Raw genomic sequence first — 23,523 nt, 5'->3', positions numbered from 1 at the left:
TCTTTTTTAATTTGTTACCATGACCTCTGAATCTTTCCAATCCCAAACAGATCTCTTGTCTGAACACAAGTCTGGCAAAGGTACAATTACAAGCAACACTAAGATGCTGGCAGAACGAGCACTAAACACTACCATTATTACCTCTTTCTATTCTTTCTTTAAGTGATGTCAGGTTTATTGATTTTAATCTCTGGATGTTTTATCTGCAAGGCTGGAAGTCAATTTGTTTGCTGCTACCTACTGGTATATGTATTTACATAATTGTAATACATAAGAAAGGAGCAACAATTGTTGGGTCCACCTCCCACTCTCAAATTTATCATACCTAGCCTTAAGTTCATGTACAGTTCCAATTTAATCTATATCTTTGATTTCCAATTAACATATTTAGATCTGAATTCATGTATTGTTCCACCTTAAGCTATATCACCTTCTAAGCTATTCTGAGTATTTATGCATCTACATGGAAAACTATTTGTTCATATCTTTTAGACATGTAGTCTTCTTCAATTTGTTCTCATGATCTATTACGGTCCTCCTATCCTTGGAACAAAATGTATCCTTTGCATATTTCATTTCTTATTTACACCAGAGGTGGATGGAGGCAGAGGTGGATGGAGTGAACATGTGGGGACAACTGAGGTTAAGATGGATGGATGAGGTAAAAAGGGCACTGAGAAAGAGGGGGATGCCTGTTGAGAGAGGAAGGGAGAAGGCAGAAGATAGGGATGAGTGGAGAATGGAGGTTATGTATGGATGATTAATGTGATCCATGGAAGGGAGTGGTTATGTGTGATGATATTTTGATGCAGCCTGAAGGGATTTCTCCCCATCTTCAATGTTACTACATTAGGGTACGGAGAGGGTCACTGATTAAATGAAGCAGCCTTGTTGTGGATGTGCTGTGTCTTTCTGTATTGCTTCTGACCCAGGGTGATGGGTGAGATGCAGGGATGATCCATCATCCAGGAGGAGCCAAGATGAGTGGGAGGGAGAGAGGGATGGTGAATGGGGGTGTAGTGGGTGGGGATGAAATGGGTGGGAGTGGAATTATACCTTTTAACTTTGGCTATCTCTCTTGTATGGGGGAAAAAACCCTTAGTATATGTATGTATTTACTAGTGATGTGCCAGAACCAAAATTTTTACCGATACCGATATTTTTTTTAGCATTTTACCGATACCGATACCGATACAGGAATTTAATGGGTTACCGATACCGATACCGATATTTTGCGCATTGCTCACAATGCCTTGTACTTTATTGTGCGCTTTTTCATAAAGCTCTGGGATAGTTGTGTTAGAGATGTATTTCCTGCTTGGGATCTTATAGTTTGGTTTTAAGTGATTAAGGAGCCTAGCAAATCCCAGATCTTCTACAATAGATATAGGTTGACAATCTATTGTGATCATTTCAGCAATATATTTGTGTACCTCTTTTGCTGGAGCACTGTTGATGTCCCAAATCTTTTTGTACTGGAGAGTAGCTTCAAGAGTTGGCTGTTGAGATACCTGTTTTGCACTTGAACAGCCTGTTTGACTTTGACTAGAAGTTGAAGTTGAAATTTTTAGCTTTTTGGTAGGTGGAACATTTAAGAATGAGGCAAGTGTTGGGTTTGATTCAGCTGCTTTTTTCTGCTCCAATTCGGCATTTCCAAACTCATCAGGATGTTTATGTTGAAGATGCTTTCTAATATTTGTTGTTGTTTGGGTTTGCCTGTTTATTCCTCCTCTGCTTAATATTGTATTACAGAAATTACAGGATACTTTTGAAGAATCATCTTTGCATACTGTCACTAGATTCCATATAACACTTTACTTTGACTTAGGCATTATTGCTAATTCTGGCAATTCTAATTGTAATTTAATAAATTTATCACAATATTGACTATCTGAAAAATGCAAGTTCAAATATTAAATATAAATAAATAATTACAATAAATAAATATTAAGAATGAGATCGAAAAGGGTAATAGGATAATAGCCATCAGCTAGCTCTCTTCTCTTCTTACATAAGACGCAAATGATTCCACAACCACATGGCGTGAAAGACACCCTTTACTTTATATATTTATATAATTATTTATTTGTTTCATGAATGAAAGTAATTTAACTTAAATTTTCTCTCAAGGTATCGGTATCGGTATTTATTTTTCAATACCGATACCGATATATCGATACCTTCTATTTTACCGATACCGATATATACCGATAGCTTGAAAATAAACCGATATTTACCGATACCGAAGCTTCGGTACATCACTAGTATTTACATCAATATTTCAAAACTGCTGCTGCTGCTGCTGCTACTACTATTACTAATAACAAAATTAAATAGCAATCTAAATAACTGATTAACATCAGCTGATAAAAACTGGCCAATCTAGGTGTGTAATGACATCTAAAGAAACCCCTGAAGTTACCACACAAATGATTTGTGTTATTTGAAGCATATTGGAGGTCTTACAAGGGCGCTTTCTGGATTGGAGACTTCATGAGAGACCAATACAACAGCAGTATGGATATCACATTGGAGGAAAGCAACTACTGGAGTCCTACAAAGACCAGCACTGGCACCCATAATATTTCTGATTTGTGTAGATGCCATATTGGAAGAATGATCCAAAGATCTTGAAGAGAATGGATTAAAAATAACGCAAAATGATACAAAAGATATAGACAGAATTATCAACTAGATCTATGAGTGGGAATTAAATATCAATATTAAATACAAAATTTTGTAAATGGGTAAAAGCAGAGACCAATAATGATTTACTCAATGGGTAATGAAACAATTATGGGACTGAAAGAGATGGACCTGAGAAAGTTGGTCACATGATTTGTCACCCAATAAGTATATGAACAAGACTTTTTTGTCAGACATGTAAACTGTTGATGATCATAGAAGTGGTATTACACTGCATGGACAAAGAGATGATGAAAAAACTTATAGAGAACTTGATCTGCTCCAGATTATTTGCAGTAGTTGTGTGGGGACACGAAAAAAAAGGTATTGTTTATGTAAGAGGAAGAGAATGAAGACCACTGACCAAAATGGTTCCCTGGTTAGCTGACAGACTTTATAAGGAAAGGTTATAAAAACTGGATCTTCCTTCATTAGGGCATAAAAGAAAAAAAGGTGACATAACTCCTCTGATCAGGAACAAGAAAGTGGACAAAATTTAAAGGGAAGAGATTAGAGATGAGTAGGCAAGGGGTGTGGAAAAATAAGGAAGTGAAAGGGAAGGGATGCAAGGGAAATGGGATTATTTCATCAGTGATAAATGGCACTTCTGTCATTGGGGATAATATTGCACCAAAGAGGTGAAGTCATAGAGGTGGTCAAGCAGACAGAAGGGATAGTGGAAGTTGAAAGTGATCAGAATTCTTTTTTGAGTGATCATTTTCCAATAAGAAAAGAATACTGCATGACTTCGGTTCATAGGGATGTCACTAAACTCCTTAAAATATTGATGAGCATGGGGAACAAAAAAGCATAGACAGGATGAGGAAAATGATGAGAAGGGAAAGGAGATGGGAGAGGAAGGGAAAGGAGATGGGAGAGGAAGAGAAAGATGAGGAATAGAAAGCAGGTGAATAGAGGGGATGAGATAGAAGGCAAAGCCAGACACATGAGGATTAGGGTTGGCAAGATGAAAAGATGGAGCATGGATAACACAGCGAAAGAGCATGGAGAAGGTTGAATCAAGAAGGTTAGAAGATATAAAATAAGAAGACATGCAAAGAAGAAAGGATGAAAGGGAAGCAGAGAGAGGGTGATAAAAGAAGATATATTGTGAACAAAAGCAAGGGGAGAGAAGAGAAGACATGAAAATGAAGGTGGAAACATTAGAGAAAAAAAGGGAAAAAAGAAAGAAGAAAAAAGGGGGGATGAAGAGAAGAGGCATGAAAAGGAGAGGAGGGGAAGGCAATGAAAGGAAGAATGGATGCATGCAAGAAAACGAGACAAGAAAGACAAGAGGGGAAGGGAAGCTATGAAAAAGGGATGAAAAAGAAAAGCACATAAATAGGCAGCAAGCTGAGGAGCAGTGGGAGAGAGCACCGAGAGGACATGAAGAGACCAATGTGAAGGAGTAAGAGCAATGAGACAGAGCAGATGAATATGGAAGAGGTGATGTTGTCAACTTATATTGAAAATCAGGGAGGTGGCACAAGTGAACAGACACAGAGACAATTGAGAAGAGATGGAGGGTGGCATTGGTGGAAATAGAGGAGGAGGAGGAAGTGTGGACAAGAATGAGAGTCAGTGGGATAACAAGGAGGAGGAGGAAGGGGGAGGAGGAGGAAGAGGGAGTACAAAGAAAAGGGAATGGGAGAAAGGTAAGAGAAAGGGAATAGGAGGAATGAGGAGGAGGAGGAGGAGGAACAAGGAGGAAGGGAGAGGAGGAAGATGGAAGGAGGAGGAGGAGGAGGAACAAGGAGGAAGGGAGAGGAGGAAGATGGAAGGAGGAGGAGGTGTGAAGGAGTAAAAGGAAGTGGAGGGGAAGTGGAGGAGGCAGAAAAAAGAAGGAAAACACAGAAGAAAAGATAAGGAGGTATGGAAAAGAGGAGAAGAGAAGAGGAGGAGGTGAAGCAAAGGAAGGAGGATAACACAGAGGAAAAAAGGGCAAGGAGAAAGGAAGGAGGAGAGAGGAGTGAAAGACTAAAATGAAGAGGACGGGTAAGGGTATGAGGAGGAAGGAAAAAGACGCAGAAGAAAAAGATATGGGGTAAAGAGGAGAATGAAAGGTGGAGGAGGAGGAGGAGAGGGGAGGAGGAAGAGGAGGGAAAACATGGAAGGAGGAGGAGAGGGGAAGAGGAAGAGGAGGGAAAACATGGAAGGAGGAAGACGCAGAAAAATAAATAAATTAATAAAGAGGTACAGAAATGGGAGAAAGGCTGAAGAGAAGAAAGATGAGGAGGCCGAGGAGGAGGAGGAGGAGGAGGAGGAAGAGGAGGAGGTAAACGAGGCCGAGGACGAGGCGGAGCAGGAACATCGGCGGCAGGCGGAAGAGCGAAGCCGAGGACGAGGTGCCGGTGGCGGAGTGAGGGGAGGGGGAGGAGACAAAGGAGGATGGGAATGAGAGGAGTGAAGACGTGGAGTAGGAAGGGGAGTTGATGATAACGAGGGGAAGGGAAAAGATATATAGTGAGATAGCGATGTATAAAATATGTTTACATACATCAAATATGTCTATACACAGTGTAATATATATATATATATATATATATATATATATATATATATATATATATATATATATATATCATACACACACACAATGTGTGTGTGTGTTTGTGTGCACTTAAACAGAGAGAAAGAGAGAGCAGTGCAGGCAAAGGTGTTGGACGGATCGAAGGTGGAGCCTGGGGGCAGGAATGGCTAGCCAAGAGGGCGGCCTCCGGCAGCAGTGGTGGAGAGGGAGCGCGAGCAGGTGGCAAGCAGCAGCGGGGGCAGGTGTGCACTAGGAGTTCCTACAATAGCATCCTATATCACATGCCTCCTCCACCTCCCTCCCTCCCGTCCTCCCTTTCTCTCTTCCGCCACTAATATTTCTCCATTTTCCTCCATATAAATATCGCTATCTACTTTTATGTCGTCACTTCCTTCCCTTTAATATCGGCATTTCCTTATGTAGTATTTTTTTCTCTCATTATCATTATTTTCCTCCAAAACTTCTCTTCCAGTGTAATATAACAGTGCATTCGGATGGCGTGCAAGTTAACCGGTCTTTCATTGTGGAGTCGGCAAACAGTCACGAAAACCCTACGGAAAAAACATGAAGTTATTTCCTTTCATTTCGTATTAAATTTCATGAAACGCTTAGACCGCTCATCGTTAAGCAGACAGGCATGCCAGCGGCATTAGACTGTCGGTCGACAGCGGGCGGGCGGGAAGCTTCGTCATGGGCCAATGACTACTCATCTACTACATTTTTTCACTTAAACTTTCTCATGCTACATTTTTTTTTACTATATATATATATATATATATATATATATATATATAGTGTGTGTGTGTGTGCATGTGTATGTATGGACGTATATTTCTTTTGTAAGACTTACTTTTTGCAATTTTGGTCCACACGAGGAAATTAAACATCAACGACCGAGACCCCACAGAATCCATCGCCAACTCTCCCACTTCCCATACCCTCCCCAAACCTGCATTAGCTCCCCATTAGGCTACTTATAATCACCACGTACCCTGGCTATCTAGTATCTAGACATACAAGGCAAAGGTGCCAAAGCTAATCCCAGTCTGTAAAATAATCTCTTCCCTACAGGACTGCCATGTGACTACTAGAATAAGTACGGCTTTTTAAGGAAGGGAGCTTCCCACGGGCCGATACCTTGACCTTGGTGCGCTGGCTTGAGTATCTTTACGACTACAAGAGGTATATCGATCAAGAGATCTCTTTAGGTCACCCATATTGAACAGGTCTTGTATGAAAGGTGCGACAAAGAGTGGTCCACTCATGCCAACAGTCGCAGGACCTGGTGCTAACTGGTTCATTCTTGTGTCGACAAACAGGAAAGTTCCTCATGGATACGCGAGGTACCGGTCACCCTATAAATATCCAGAGCTCCACTGAATATATAATTTCTCTATTAACAACCTAATATCTGAAATCAAGCTACAAATACGCAGACCACAATGGAAAAGCGTACATGCTTTTTGTGTTATCCTCGGCAATTTTGGATTTATTATTCCGAACTATGTGTTCTTGTCATTATTTGCACTTCATGTACATTGATTCATTGCCAAATAAAGTCTATCTATCTATCTATCAGTCCCTGAAATTGAAGTTACCTGCAGGGTCCCTGAAATTGAAGTTTACCTGCAGGGTCCCTGATGAACAAAGTCCAGAATATGGAATGCTGGAAATCGTTACTGGACTAATAGTTTTGAAGAAAGGAAATAATAGCAAACTGATCCTCTTATAAATGCACAATGGGAAAGGGTTTTTGGTTTATAATATAGCTGCATCCAACATTGTAGGTTAAAACTTCCTAAACAGGGCAACTGAAAGATGGAATTCACTTCCAGTAAATGTGATATATAACAGCTCACAGCAGTGTTATGACTTTCCCCACCACTCCATGACAGCAACCCCCCTCCCCATCCACTCAAAAATAATTTATGAAACAAATGACATCCCTTTGTGTATTATGAAATGCAAAATATATATGAAATTGCATGAATCATTGTTCTTGATCAGCTCATGTGACATTAAATCGTAACAACACAGCAACAAAAGAAGCAAACTACCCTTACAGGTTCCCACAGGAGACTACTCCAAATGTATTTATCTTGTGTGAGTGCTGTGTAATCCATGAAGACATGTGAGACTTCCTGACAACATGAGCATATACCACCTGTTCTATTTTATGTTGTGGGTGTATCATTGCTTGGCACCCTTCTTATAAAGGGATGAATGCCTTTGATGTATATATACAGTAAAGATTTTGTAGGATAGCTTTGTGGGATCAATGACAGATGCCTCCAAGTGGGTGTATGATGGACATCAGAGGGAATCATCTCCCCACCATCCATCTCCAAAACCTGTCAACAAACTAAACTCTATCTGGATGTGCACATTGATTCCAGACTTGGACTATATTTCCCCTGCTGTTTCATGTGAAGAAAACTAACAACCAGTGTCTACTTCTCGTTTCCTATTACTAAAACATGGTGATATAGAAAGTCTAACACTACCTCCTGAGATCTATAGGAGAGCCTGAGGACCACTACCGGCCACTGCAGGCTCTGGTCAGTGAAACATTATTGTACGGTACCTTTGAACTTTTAGCAAACTTGACGCAATGTTAAATCCCAGTTATGATCATTTATGGAAAGTAAAAAGAGGCTTCAGAAAAAACCTACAAGGCACTCCATTTTTAGTCTTTGGTCAAAAATCTTACCATTTGACCTTAAGTGTCAGAGTGTAAATAAATCAACCTTGATGCACTGTCAACTCACCTGTCCAGCTGTATCACACAGCTGCAGTCGTATGGGCTGGTTATCCACAGTTACAACCACTGCAAAAAGAATGAGAAAAAAAATACATAAGACACTGACAAAACAATCCAACCATTGAAGTGTGGTGGTGCAAATGGGGAAGGACGGGGAGGACATAAAGATGGTGAAGGTTTCTAGAGAGAAAATCCTAACACATACATGAAAGCAGCGGTGTATCTAGGATGTAATTGATACATGTAACCTAGGAACCACTTGAATGAGGTGGTACTAAGCAATATCTATCAAACATGCCATCACTGGATGAAGGGAAAAAAAAACAAAAAAAAAAAACTCACACAATCCACCTTAGATCACAAACAAATTACAGGTTAAAATTCCAGACTTGCATTTTTCAATTGATATTATAGTAAAGATATTCAAAAGATGAGGATCACATGTTTGGATAGAGATGCATTTCTGGTACTTGCTCTTGGTAATATTTTCTGTTGATACATCTGAGTAAATGAGTAAACATGATTCACCTGACAGAACACTACTGGTGACCAATGACATAAATAAGGCATCTGAATGTCATAAGGAGCAAAAAGAAAAAGGGGAGTTGATTGCAGTGTTCAGATCACTGAAGAGTGAACAAATCTGACAGAAAATACATCTTTATTTGAGATATAAAATCACCAGGAAATCATGGCATAAAAAGTCCATATGCTCAAACAATACAAAAAATTAGCTTCTCACATATACCTGTAAACTCTTGGAAAAGCCAAGAATATCCAGTATATAAATTCAAAATGAGATACAATAATTAGAAAATTTAAGACAGGACCACACAAATTTAGCTATTTTCCTAGATAATACAATTAGGTGCTTGGGTGAATCTGGGCAACAGAGTAACGAGTCGGCAGAAAAGAATGAGGTATCCAAAGTGAAATGCATGTATTGTAACAAGTGCATGGTTGCAGTTGTTTTATGTGATGGTATGGCACTCAATATCTACTACAATTGTGCAATGACATGCTGATAAGATAATTAATGCATCATCATGATAATGAACATTATGATCAAAGATACTGGCATGTAACGGGCAAGAAACCAATAAACTCGTTGATTAATGAACTGCTTGGGTGTAATACCACTGATGTTACTGATTTATTGTTATCTGTTCAATGCAAATGGCAACTGACATATGAAGTTCTTAAACTTTTGTTCACCTTTTGGTACATTTGTCAATGATATGTCATACTAATGTGTTAAAAGTTAACACTATTTTCATGGTAAACAACACTCAGATCTCAATTTCAAGGATTTTAAATTCAAGGTACTTCACACTGAAAAAGCCTATTTCATGCAGAACTTCTTGAATATGGAGGCATACATATATCAACAGCTTTTTTCCCCTTACAATGGAGGCAACCAAAAAACAATATGAATATGGAGACACTTACACAAACTCCTAACTGAAGTCCCTTATACTCGTATCAAGGGTCCAGTGATTAAGTACATGCACTGACATGACAACACTAAAATCCTGAGCACATGACACTCCTTACAATATGAAGCTTAAGTCATTAAGTCTTAATGAAAAGAACAAGGCCACAGATCAGCATTTCTCAACCAGGGTTCCACAGAACCCTAAGATTCCACAAAAGATTATTGTAATAATGTAATATAGACATCATGCTATCTAACCAATTATTACAATGAAAATAAAATGAGAAAGATATGGTATATGTGGGGTTTTTTTTGCGCATGGGTTCCTTGAGACATGCAATTTATTCTAAAGGTTATGCAAGGGTAAAAAGTTGAGAAATGATGCCATAGACTATTAACAGTTTAGTTTTAATATTATGCAAGTAATTCACATCTCTTAATTTTGGAACAAATATATATTCTTTTTTTCAATGAAAACTAGACCTATCTTGGAATGGCTAAAGCCCCACGTGTGCCAAATTATGAAGGGCTCTGTGTACAGAAAGCAAAATAAGACCCAAAGAATGCAAAAAATATACTGTACATACTCATGTATAGTGTGACCCACAATTTTTTTTAAAAGCTGAAGCTGATATTTCCACATACCTCATGTATAATGCGACCCCAGTTTTTAAACATTACTAGTAGGCCTACCATAGTTGAATAATTCAATGCTGGTCATCATTCCGGACATATCTTATAGCAAATAAATGGTCTCCATTTTTTTTTTTCCGAAGAAAGATATCACAAAATGGTCAAAAAACTACTTAAAACATATGATATGAATGAAGATTTAGACACTGCATTTTTGCTCTGTTCATGCAAGAATATGGTTGCTCCTTTACCCTGCGCATGTCTCCTACGCAGCCTAAGTTTTTTTCCTTTTGTTGTTGCATGAAGAGCAAATTCTCACCCACTATGTATTCTACAAATCAACAAATACCTCATGTAAATGAAGAATCAATTATATTTTTTTCATGTCTCAATTTTGTGTGCATCTTCTTTTGCAAGTGTTTACATCAGCAGCATAAACATGTGCAAACAAAGGTGCATGTAGATTGGAGGAAAAAAATCAAGCCTTCATTGTAAACGCAGTGGTTGAAGTCCTGATAGTCATGTAGCAAAAGAAAGGAAGAATGTAGGCTATGGGAGGCAGGTTAAAAGAGCTTACTGGTACTGTTAGGTTAATTGAAAGTACCATGAAACTGTAGGCCAGCCAGATAATTTACAGTAACCAAAAATGCATTATTTCAACATATTCAAAAACATTGTGTATAGTGCAGCCCCCTATTTTTGAGTAAAGAATCTATCATAAAAACTCAAACTATACACAAACATAATGGCTATAGAAACATGAAATTCCCAACATAATCCCAGAAAAAAAAGAAAATCAAAACACATAATTACACTTGTCTGCCTCCATTCATATCACCATCCAATACAAAAAAAAAATTCTAACATATTCCAAAGCCCTCCACATCAAACTCAAAGCACAGAACATTTCACCCTCCACTGCCTTGTATTCACAAACTAACTATTGCCTGGAGTTTTTCTCACTGGAAACTCATAGCCCTACAGTTGTTGTTGTTGTCGTTCCCTAGACTGTCTGTCCGAGCAGTCCCGTCTCCCCAAGGAAGGCCACAGCCGAAATTGGGTTTTCCCACAAATCCTTTATAGAGTGTATGTTGTGTTGTTTGCGTGCATGATTGTGTATAATGCAGTCTTCCATTATGTGTTGTATGGTATGGGGTGAAGTGTTACATCCTGGGCAGCTGTTCACAACACGGTCGTCCAGCCTCTTCTGGTAGCTTAGAAGTGCTGGGTGGTGACCGCATCGCAGTCTGGCCAAGTGGACTCTGTCCTTTCATGGGAGAGAGGATTCAGAAGGGTGGATATCAGGGGGTCTGGCATGCAGCAGTGTGTTGTCTTTCAGTGTGTTGTCTTTCAGTGTGTTAATGGAGCGGTGAGTGATATGATTATGAATATGTTTCCGGAGGCTGGTATTTGGTGGTTGTGGAGGAAGAGAAGAGAGTATCTGTGCGTAATAAAGGTCTTTGGGTGTAGTTTTAATGTTTCTTGGTGTGTGTGGGTGTTCTGCTATGTAGTGTAGCGGGTGTGATGTGTTTGTGGTGGCTGCAGCAAGTGTTTGTGTGCCTCTCATGTCGAGGTGGTCCTTGACTTTGAGGACTTTTGTTTCATGGTGTAAATGGTCTGTAGGTGTTGTATTTGTGCAGCCTGTAATTGTTTTTAGGGCTTTGTTTTGTATGATTTGAAGGGTGATGGCCATAAACCCCTTTCACAGATTTTCATGGGAAGAAAACACTGATCTTTGTGTTGTGTGAGTATGAAACTTTCTATGCCTATGTCTTGCAGAGCAATAATGCGAATCTTAACTTTTTAACTAGTTACTGACAACCTTTGGTGATTTCAAGGTAGACTAGTGGTTTTTGTTTCCTCTGCCATATTTGTTGACAGCTACCATTTCCCAATAGGTATCTTCTGTAGATCCATAGGATCCCTCAGAAGATTATTGATATGATTTACAGCCTTTCCTTTGAGAGAGAGGATGCTGTGAAGTGTGGAGGAGGTATGTCTGGCCTTTCTCCTGTTAATTCAGGAATGAATTAGGGCTGTCCTCAAAATTTTCAATACCAACATGGATTGGGCATTACATAGAGGTGTTGATCAATGTCCTACATAGCATCCACTGGTAACAATAAGATTACTGATCTTGCCTTTGCCTAAGACATTGTACTTCTTGCAGTATTGTTGCATGACCTAGATGCAGCCCTTACATCACTGCACAGAGAATAGAGACCACTAAAAGTCCAGGTTTTCTGGATCAAGACCAAGGTCCAGGGATTTGGGGAATGATGGATGATACAATTCAGTGTGTCTATGCATTTGGTAAGGGCATCAAGGCATTAGAAACCTTTATATACCTTAGTGGTTTAATAATGGTGGGTTATGCCATAAAGCCCTTTGAATAACTGTCATGGCCAATGGTGTTATGGACCCACTCAACCAGAGTACGATATATGGTTTGCTTGTTGTCTGTCTGTCTGTCTGATGTTGTAAACCCATTCATAAATCATTTTATAAAGACAAGCCATCCCACCCTGCACCCTGACAACCAACGCATCCTTCGACATAAGAAAGACTTCCTTGCATACCCTGACTAAACACCCTTCACAGACAGCCAGACAAAGCATATAATCCATAACCTCAAGCACTCATTCAAATGTGGCCCTGACAACATAAGTAACATCCACTTGAAACACACTGGACCACATGCACTCACTAACACTGCAAATTACAGCTATGCGCACAACATTATACCCAACACCTGGAAGCTTGGGAAAATCATCACAATCCCCAAACCCAACAGTTCCAGCATCACACTGACTAATCACATTTTCCTGCACCCCCTCCAAAGTCACAGAAAGCCTCATACTACAACTTGTCACACCACATAGTCCCTTTACTGAGTCGCAACACAGCTTTAGACCACAACACTCCACAAACACTCTTTTGATAAACCTCGCACAGTTTTCAATGGCATCAATTCAGATAATCCCCCACACAGAACACTAGACAATAGTAAAGCTTTTGATGCCACCCCCCATCACAATCTCACAAACATGCACAATAATAATAAAAGATGGCTGGCCAATTACCTGGCAAGTAGAAATGCTTATGTGCCATATAATGGCCAATCATCACACCCAAGAAACTTTAAAGATCAAAATGTACAATGGGAGACACTTGAAAATATTTTTGCTATTAAACCTGAATTTCAACTCTGAATAAATCACCTGCATTTCAAAAACAGTTCCAACTACTGTTTGGAATCTTTGGAAGTATAATGTATGAGTAGTCAAACATTGCTCTTCACATGCCATTGTTTAACACTGAATCTACTGAACAGCAGTGAGAAAATTTAATAAATTATGGTCTATTGTGTAGCTGCTGAGTGTAAAAATGGTTAAGGAATGTACCAAAAAAACCAATACTGTCAATAATTTGGATTTCTACATCTTTAGGACTAAGATTCCAACACCTGTTGATCTGTCCCCTTCCTATTTTTGATGTTTTGGGATCCTCCCTTATAATATATACCTAACATATATAAATTTGACGCAGCCCAAAGGGATTTCTCCCCGTCCTCTCATTTTATGCAATGGGGGGATGGAGAGGGGGGGGGGTCGCTGATTTAATGAAGCGGCCTTGCTATGGATGTGCTGTGTCTTGCGACACTGCTTCTGACCCAGGGCAGTGGACAAGGTGCAGGGATGACCCGTCATCCAGGAGGTGCTAAGATAAGAGGGAGGGTGGAGGGGTGTGGAGTGTATTCAGGGATGGAATGGGTGGGAATGATTTTATGCCTTTTTCTTTTTGGCTACCCCCCCTTGTAAGGGGGAAAAAGCCTTGGTATATGTATATATAAATATAAAAATTTTCATGCAGAAGGTTCCCTTCTAAAGTACCAATATAAAATTCCTTCCCTTTCTGACTGCAGGATATTCAACATGGCATTTTACAGACTGAAAAATATTTTTTTTTGTCATGGATTCATACTGGTTACATCATCTAACAGTCAAATTTTACCTATGTATGGCACAATAAATGTCTTCTCTATATTTTCATATCTCAAAATTATAAACTGAATTCTTTCCTTATGCAAGACCATGCCTATTTTAGCTACATATGGCATCAATTCAGATAACCCCCACACATTTTTCTCAGTTAATACTGGGGCAGCAGAAGTCTACTCAATTTTATTTTGTCATCTCTCATGGTCTAGTTCATGAGTTTGAAGAGTAACTTAGGGGATATTCCATGAACATGAGAACCCACCACTGCCAATAGACTCCTAGATAGCCGATGTAACACATATTTTGTGAATTTGCAGATTATTAATATTCATAAAATGTGCAGCACCAATTATGAACACATAATTGGACACACATATAATGAATCTATTTGACATGCACACATTATGAAGATTTGTAAAAAGATTAGGTTAAGTTTAGTTCATAACATATGCCTAATGGATTCATTATATGTGCATCTAACTATGAATTCACTATTGGTGTTACACATTTTATCAAATATTCATAACCCGTGCAGATTCACAAAATATGTATGACAGCCTACACAAATGATATCCCACATACCCTATGATAGACCAAGGAGCTGAATATGGCTGTCCCAATACTTCCAAGTTATGGCATATGTAGTTGGCCTATCCCTACATGACACAAGACTGAGACTGTCATGACTAGTACTAGGTTTAAAAAATTATTTTGTCTATTGTATTATGACCTTTAAGAACAGAGTACCACAGGGCTCAGTTCTACCTCCCACACTCTTTAATCCATACATGCACAATATACACACACCTGGCACCTCAGAAATACAAATATCTTCTACACAGACAACACAGTACATGCACACACCATAGTGCAGACAAAGCCACAGAAATACTACAACCATGCCTTAACACACTCAACACCTGGTTCACTACAAATACTCAAAATAGCCAACCAAATCTACAGCCACACTTCTCACCAATTGGACAGTGGAACACGAATACATACCACACCTCTTTATCATCAACATTCTCTTACCACACACACATAAACCCAAGATTCTTGGTGTAACATACAACACATCCATGTCATTCATACAAGTCACATAAAGAACAAAATGAATATGGATTTAATGTTCTTATATCAACTGCAAGAACAACATTTGGACAAAGCAAAGATCCTATTACTACAGTATACAAACAATTCATATGCTCAGTGATGAATTATGCAAGTCCTGCATGGACCTCTAATCTCATTGAGACACACCACAACACCCTACAGACCATACAAAACAAAGCCCTAAAGACAATTACAGGCTGCACAAATACAACACCTAAAGACCATCTACAGCATGAAACAAAAGTCCTCAAAGTCAAGGATCACCTTGACACGAGAGGCACACAAGTATTTGCTGCAGCCTCCACAAACACAGCACACCTACTACACTACATAGCAGAATACCCACACACACTAAAGAAACACCAAAACAACATCCAAATATCTATACAGTAAGTCCTCATTATACGGTACATATGTGTTCCTGAAAACCTTACTGCAAATTGAAATTACTGTATACCAAACCCATTACAACATGTAATAATAGGATATGGCAGATGTACCTTCTCCTTGCTCTTTCCTCTTCAAAATATCTAGCAGATACCGTATCTGTGAATCTTTCTTACCGTAAATAGAATGGAGGGTAGTAATTACCAAATACCATAACTGTGAATTTACCAGTTAAAGAATTACCTTATAAGGACTCACTGTATCACATACAAATACTCTCTTCTCTTCCTCCACAACCACCAGCTTCTACAAGTATATCTAAAATCATATCACTCACTGCTCCAGCAACAAACATTACTGCATGCCAGAACCTCTGATATCTATCCCTCTAAATCCTATCTCCCCCATAAGGATAGAGTCCACCTGGCCAGACTGCAGTGCAGCCACCATCCAGTCCAGGATGCAACACTTCATCTCATACTATACAACACATTATAGAAGACTTGATTGTACACAATCACTCATACAACACAATATACACTCTATAAGGGGTTTGTGAGGAAACCCTGTTCCAGCCACAGCATTCCTATGGGATGCAGGACCACTCAGCCAGACAGTCTTGGGAATGACAACAACAACAACTATATATGGTGTTGTAAATGATTATACAAGAGGACCAAGTACTTCAAGTTGTTTGTTTTCCTGCCTTGTTGTATGGCTGTCAGACATGGACAACCATTGCTTGTTTGAAGAGGTGTTTCAACATTCTGGTACCAAGTGCTTTTGCTGCATTATGAAATGTCACTGGTATGATTTTGTACTAAACCAGTGATTAATCCATGAGAAATAAAGGACTGTCACTAACATAAATTGTGAATGTCAACCTTGGCTACAAGGTCATGTGACATGGTTCTACATGAGATAACTGTTTGTGGAGGAGATAAGGAGGATACAGAACTCATGGCTGGAGCAAGTCAGCTGTGATTGTCCTGATAGCAGTTTGGAGTGGGATGGGGGGGGGGGGGTATATGGGGACCTGCTTGGAAAACCATGAGTAATGGCACTGGCATATAAAGGGTCTAACAGATAAATCCGTACAACTTCTTATCACATGTTTTAAGATTAATATCTCGGGTTATAATAAACAGAGAGTTATGAAATTTTCAGTATATTTAGAAAAGGCAATAAGAACAATGATTTCATTCAATGTAACCACCTTCAGCTGTTATGATGCTTTCAACGCGTTTACGAAACTTGGATACAGCGTTGATGATCTCAGACTTTGATAATGAACCCACAGCCTTCTTGATGTCTGTCTTCAGGGTTGTTATACTTCTGTGTGGCTTGTCACATGCCTTGGCCTCAATTCGCGCCCAAAAATAATAATCTAAAGGGTTTAGGTCTGGCGAATTTGAGGGCCACAACTCTTTGTTCCAGAACTGCACATTTGACCCTTCGAGAAGGTTGGTGGTCCTCTTCGCTGTGTGGGCTGGAGCCGAGTCTTGTTGGAAGACAAACTGGTTGCCACTAGCCTTATCTTTCATCCAGGGTATCATTTTCTCTTCTAGAACTTTGCAATAGACAACGGCATTGACTTTCTCCTTGTTGTTGAAGAAGTGAGTGAAGACGTCCCCCTCAGTTGACACCACACAGAGCACCATGACACTTGCTGGTTTCTTCGTCGTTGTCTTGTGTTGAACCTCTGAGGATGAGGAGGCTATCCAGCGATCATTCCGCTTATTGAAAGTCGCATCAACCGTGAAAATCTTCTCGTCAGAAAAAAACTTGATGACTGAGCCATTCGACTTCATCCAGTTCAACAGCTTTTGGCACCTGGTCAAGCGGATTTCTTTCATTTTTCGTGTCACCAGGTGCCAAAAGCTGTTGAACTGGATGAAGTCAAATGGCTCAGTCATCAAGTTTTTTTCTGACGAGAAGATTTTCACGGTTGATGCGACTTTCAATAAGCGGAATGATCGCTGGATAGCCTCCTCATCCTCAGAGGTTCAACACAAGACAACGACGAAGAAACCAGCAAGTGTCATGGTGCTCTGTGTGGTGTCAACTGAGGGGGACGTCTTCACTCACTTCTTCAACAACAAGGAGAAAGTCAATGCCGTTGTCTATTGCAAAGTTCTAGAAGAGAAAATAATACCCTGGATGAAAGATAAGGCTAGTGGCAACCAGTTTGTCTTCCAACAAGACTCGGCTCCAGCCCACACAGCAAAGAGGACCACCAACCTTCTCGAAGGGTCAAATGTGCAGTTCTGGAACAAAGAGTTGTGGCCCTCAAATTCGCCAGACCTAAACCCTTTAGATTATTATTTTTGGGCGCGAATTGAGGCCAAGGCATGTGACACGCCACACAGAAGAGAGGTGGACAGACTGAAGGCTGGACTAGATAAATTCCTGTCTTCAGTACAAGACGAACCACCAGTACCAGGCTACACTGCTGGATGCTGGTCGACAAACACCATACCAGACCAGGTGACCTTAAAGAAATTGGACACCAGGAATGGTAACAGTGGTGGATCACCATGGCTGTGAAGAAGTCCTCTAGACACATCCAAGTAAACTCCAAGTAAAGTAAGTGAACTGGACCCAAGATCTTTGAGCTTTGAATATATTTCTTCCACATTTTCTCTGCTCTCCTACTACTATAAGCTGATGACATAGAAATAATCCCACATAAAGACAACAATCCAATGTTTCTTCCCAGAGATCTATGGAAGGGGCTGTGAGTTTCCACTTAGTGGAACTCAAGGCAACAATTATCCAGTGTGAGATGTTGACCTTTCAAAATTTCCTACAAAAACACACACACACACACACACTCAGGTTACAAAGCAAACACTCCTGAACCAACACCAAATATTCCTAGAAATCAACCCAGCAGACATTACATTGGAGTGCCTACATTCTGATTACCTTACACTATAGCATTACCAACACAAAATCAATTAAACAACAAACAAATTACTAGAGGCAACCTAGTCTATCTATATATATCAAGTGCTTTTTCTCCCTTGCAAGGGAGGTAATCAAGTCAGAGACACACACCTATACCCACCCATTTCACTCCCCTCCATCTCGGCTCTTCACAGATGATGGGCCATCCCTGCATCTACCAACTGCCCCGGGTCAAACACAATGCAGCAAGACACAGCACACCTATAGCAAGGCCACTTCATTTAATCAGCAAACCCCCTCGTCTCCTCATGCAGAAAAAGATGGAGAGAAATCCCTTTGAGCTGTGCCAAAACATTATTCACACACAAGCACTCCCATCCCCCTTCCTTGTTTAACAGTATCATCCATACAGTCATTTTCAATTAATCTCTATCTCCTACTTTCTTCCTTGCTTAATAGACATTCCCCTCCTGTCCAATGCCCCCTTCACCCCATCCATCTCATCCTTGGTTATCCCTTCAAGTTCACTCCCTCCACCTCTGCATTCTTTCCTGCCACATCTGACCCCAAAAACCTAAAGTTATCCACTTCCTCCAGTCTCTCTCCTTTTAGATTTATTTCCAACTCACTGCCATCCTCTACCATTATACATTTCATCACCTTGCTTTTACCCACATTTACCTTCAACTTTCTCCTATTGCATTCCTTTCCAAACTCCATCATTAACTCCCTTAATCCCTCCTCTGACCTTGCCACAAGTAGTGTCATCATCAATCAACAACTGGCTCACCTCCCACTTTTCTCTATTTTCTAATAAACTCCAGCCCCCTACTCATTACCCTCACCTTTACTTCCCACATCACCCCATCCATGTACACATTGAAAGCCATGGCAACATGACACAGCTCCGACGCAATCCCACCTTTACATCAAACCACTTGCTCTCTCCATTTCCTATTCTAACATAGGCTCTACAACTCTTGTAAGAACTCTTGATTGCCCTTGATAGCTTTCCCCTGATCCCATATATCTGCAAAACCTCCCACAGTGCCTTCCCATCTACCCTGTCATAAGCCTTTTCCAAACCTATAAAGGCCCAAAAAAACAACCTTACCTTTTTCCAAAGTGCTTTTTACGAAATCATTGTATACTCATTCAAGACAACAATACAAAATATCTTCACTGAGTGACTTATGGGTTTAATTGGTACCCATGACCAGTTTTCTGAGGGCTGCAAGTTTCCTGCAGTAGAGAATGGGTTCCAGATTGACCACTGGGTGCTTCTTTGATTCATGGTAGTCAGGGGTAACTGTAATCACTGAGGACTTCTGAGGGGATGCTGACATTGTTTTGCATTAGCCATAATTCTAGTTCTTTGAATGTTCCTGGTTGTTATTTCATATATAGTTTCTATGCTCAGCCTTTATTAAGTCATCTGAATGTATGACAGGTTTGTTGTTTTGCTCCAGGTTTGAGATGGGAAGGATGCAAGTAAATAGATTAAATAGTACAAAGATAATATTGCAACCTGGGGGGGGGGGGGGCATCATTGTAGTCTTTTGTTCTCTGATAAATGGTTTTGAGATAGGCATTCTCTGCAGGCTGGGAAGTTTGACAACCTTTCCTGGACATTGTGGTGCATTTCAGTGTATTATTTTTTTTTTCTTTTGAGAGAATGTATCATCTTACAGCATGAAACTGTCCACAACATTAAAAGTGCTAGAGTTGCTGTAACAAAAATGCAAATGTCTGAGGACTGTCAAAAATTTTATTTGCTTATTACCACCATTACTATTCTGTCATGTGGCACTTTCCTGTTGAAGTCTTTCAACAACAATAATAATTGTTGCCTCTTGAGCTTCAATGAAAATCCAGTATTGGCAATAGTTCTTTGGTCATCCAATACATCTCTTTGGAAAGAAAATTTTGACAGCAGCCTGTGCCATACAAGTGTGGAACTGGTTCTATGCAATAAACTTGTACTAAGGGGAGGGGTGCAGTTGCTGTTGTCAGTTCTCCTTCCATGAAAAGCTGACAGACATTAAGTGTTGTACCTCCAGATGGAGATAAGGGTGTTGACAGGATCTGAAAATCAATCTTCCTGGACCAACACTAGCAAGTACCTGTTGTCAGACCACAACCTTCCAATATAAGTTGGGCAAAGTTTGTAACCAGTGTGCTCAGGGAGTTGGCCTTTGAATTAGAGCTGTAAATCAGATGTGAACATTTGAGATCAGAAGCACCATGATCAGGTATTAAACTGGAGTGGAAGTATCAGAACTTTCTACCCATTTCTTTTATGCATATAATAGTGTACCCTTTGTTTACATGTTATCCTGCTGGTCAGTGGCCTACATTGGGTGACAAGGTTTCTAAATGTAAAAGTCAACCAGAATTTAGCCAAGTTTGCAATTGTTTACAATTTTTGTGTTTTATTAGGAGACATTTTCCTATTTTTCAAATGTCTTGTGCAAGAAAAATATATTCCTTTTTATTTCTATATCAAAGTCCAGGGATCGTGAAAAATCAGAAAATACTGAAGAAAAATAGAAAGTCACAATCTATGAACTTTTATCCTATAATACACTAATAAGTAGAGGGTGAGGGAAAGAAAAGAAAAAGAAGCCACAGTTTAGGAATGTCATTATGGAATAAACTAAGAAGTAGAGGGGATATATATATATATATATATATATATATAAATAGAGAGTTAAAGCGAAGTTAAGTAACTTCATCCCCCCCCCAAAAAAATAATAGTAGAGGGAGACAGAGAAAAGAGGAAGAAGTCATAGTTTAGGAACTTCATTCTGGAATAAAAGAGAGAGAGAGAGGAGGAGGAGGTCAAAGTTTAAGAACTTCACCCTAGAACAAGTTAAATAAGAAGTAGAGAGACCTATGCAGCATGAAATTACCATGGCAATGGCCTGACAGACTAAGAAGGGGGAGCCGCAACTTGGTGTACTGAGATGACAAGATCAAAACTGTTGCTCTTTGTGAGAAATTAACACTTGGTGTGTCACATGTCAGAGCTAAAATGTTAATTCTATTGCTTCATAAAAAATAAATAAGCACAATTTTTTTCAAACAATGCTTATAGGGAATTATAAGTGAACATTTTATTTTTAGTTTCACAGTTTCATTGGAAATAATTTGATATGGCAGAAGGGCTAATTGGGCATAACCATTTGACTGAATTTTGTTCCATTCAAACTGATGGCAGATATATTAGTGACAACAAACCATAGCCATGAGTAACATGTCTCATAAAATGCGCATATCATTGTTGCAAAAAATAACATGAAAAATTAAATCTACATAATACACAAATTCACTGTTATGCGAAGCCCCTTGCACGGAAACAGACGTGCACACAGATACGACTATAAATGGGTGAACTCCCTAGGCCAAACAACAAATTCCCTGTAACAGACATATTTTAGTTCACGAGCCAATAGTAGTTGTGACATAGTCATCAATGGAATGCAGGGACACCCGGACATCGCTGTGGCGCAACTGAGTTCGGGGACCAAAAATCGTCCTTCTCGCCTACCGCGTCAATGAATGTAAACAAAGCTAGCCAGGTGTCCCTCCACTCCTCCATCATTGACCATTCCAGAACCTTTCCGATCTCAAGGAATTACGAGCGTATGCTCGATACCCTCTCCACATTAGCTTTAAAAAATAAAAATAAACATACCATTGTAATTGTCGAAGGCTGTTGGGACATACTCCGTCGGGTATCCATTGGTGGTGTACGAAACAATAAGCGAAGTTTTCCCTACCGATCCATCCCCAACCAAAACGCATTTAAGCTTGGCCTTAACTTCACAATTGGCGTCTTGGGTACCTGCCATGAGATAGGAGGAACCTGAGGGCGGGTCAGCGCGGCCTACGAGAGGAGGCATAGTCGACCCAGAACACCTATAGATCCAGTCGTACGTTGCGGCAGTTGACGTGCTAGTTGGCTCTGCAGAGGAACTGTTTGTCACTGTGGTTGTGACACTGGTGTTCCCGCCCGTGTTGTTGTTAATAGAGGCGGAAGTGGTCGGGCAGTTATTGTTGTGGGGCAATGTATTGGTTGTACCTAGGAAGCTGTAAGGCCGTTTGCACGTCTCAGACCCTGAACTAAACACTTGCCGTGCGTAGCTCTCGAAAGACCTCAGCCTCAGGTTTTTAAACATTAGGATTATCTGGGTTAAGTAACCCAACACACGCTATCTCGGCAGCATATATATTCCAGAAGCGAATAGGATTTAGTAAACACTTCACTAATTTCACACACGATTATTCATGGTGTTTAATACGTACAGCTCGTTTTACAGAAAAAAATGCGCAGCCACCCCCATCTCCTCACAGCTTCACTCATACTAAGGCGTAAACGAAACTCGGCAATAAGCAACAGCTGATTGCAGTGACGTCATAAACCTTGGTTCTGATTGGTTGACCTTTTTGTGGTAATTTCATGAAAACAGACTTTCATTTTCCCGCAGTTTTGCAAACAATGAATTATTATTATATACCTTATCCACTTTATAATGCTAGTACGACTGGAATGTTAATAATCATATTGAAATATATGGACAATGCGCACGTAGGTGTTTATTTGTTTGGTATTTACAGGAAACAGGCTAAGAAACTACTCCACAATAAATTATACTCAAGTTTTCAATTTCACTATGTTCTTTGTTGCCACTGTACCAAAATGTAGTATGGATGAGATTTTTGTATTTATTCTTTGACTTGAATGATGAATATGTTGCTTAAAAATGAAAATAATATTATATTTTTTTTAGCTTGTTATTGGCAATGCTGTGAAGCTCAAACGACGGAGAGGGAAAGGTCAGGGCCATACTTAAGACTGTTTTAAGTTGCTAAGCTCTGGTTAGGCATAACCATACAATATGTATACACGCTTATAATAATTCTGATTGTCAGCCTATCAAATATAATTCATCTGTGGAAGATGTAAACTTGTATTAAACTAGTAGTTCATTGTTGATGAGCAATGAACTCGAATGTGATGAAATTATTAAGATAAATTTGAACATATAAAGGCATATTTACA

General features: G+C 39.7%; 1 protein-coding gene across 2 annotated transcripts in view; it reads right to left on the bottom strand.

Moving 5' to 3' along the window:
* LOC143033958 (uncharacterized) overlaps positions 1 to 23,264 on the bottom strand; it is a 55,106-nt gene extending 31,842 nt beyond the window's left edge. Inside the window, exons 1-2 of one of the 2 annotated variants that reach the window (XM_076199673.1) lie at positions 22,156 to 23,264; positions 7,984 to 8,042 (exon numbers count right to left, since the gene is read on the bottom strand). In XM_076199673.1, coding sequence (XP_076055788.1) covers positions 7,984 to 8,042; positions 22,156 to 22,639 — 543 coding nt within the window. In that variant the 5' untranslated portion in view covers positions 22,640 to 23,264. The remainder of the gene's footprint in view (positions 1 to 7,983; positions 8,043 to 22,155) is intronic. The other variant, XM_076199674.1, reaches the window with a different exon arrangement.
* Positions 23,265 to 23,523: the final 259 nt, after the last annotated feature.

This window comes from Oratosquilla oratoria, chromosome 16, assembly GCF_046742065.1.
Source record: "Oratosquilla oratoria isolate Oo_2021 chromosome 16, ASM4674206v1, whole genome shotgun sequence".
Taxonomy (NCBI): Eukaryota; Metazoa; Arthropoda; class Malacostraca; order Stomatopoda; family Squillidae; genus Oratosquilla; species Oratosquilla oratoria.
This window is presented reverse-complemented; position numbering and strand designations above follow the sequence as displayed.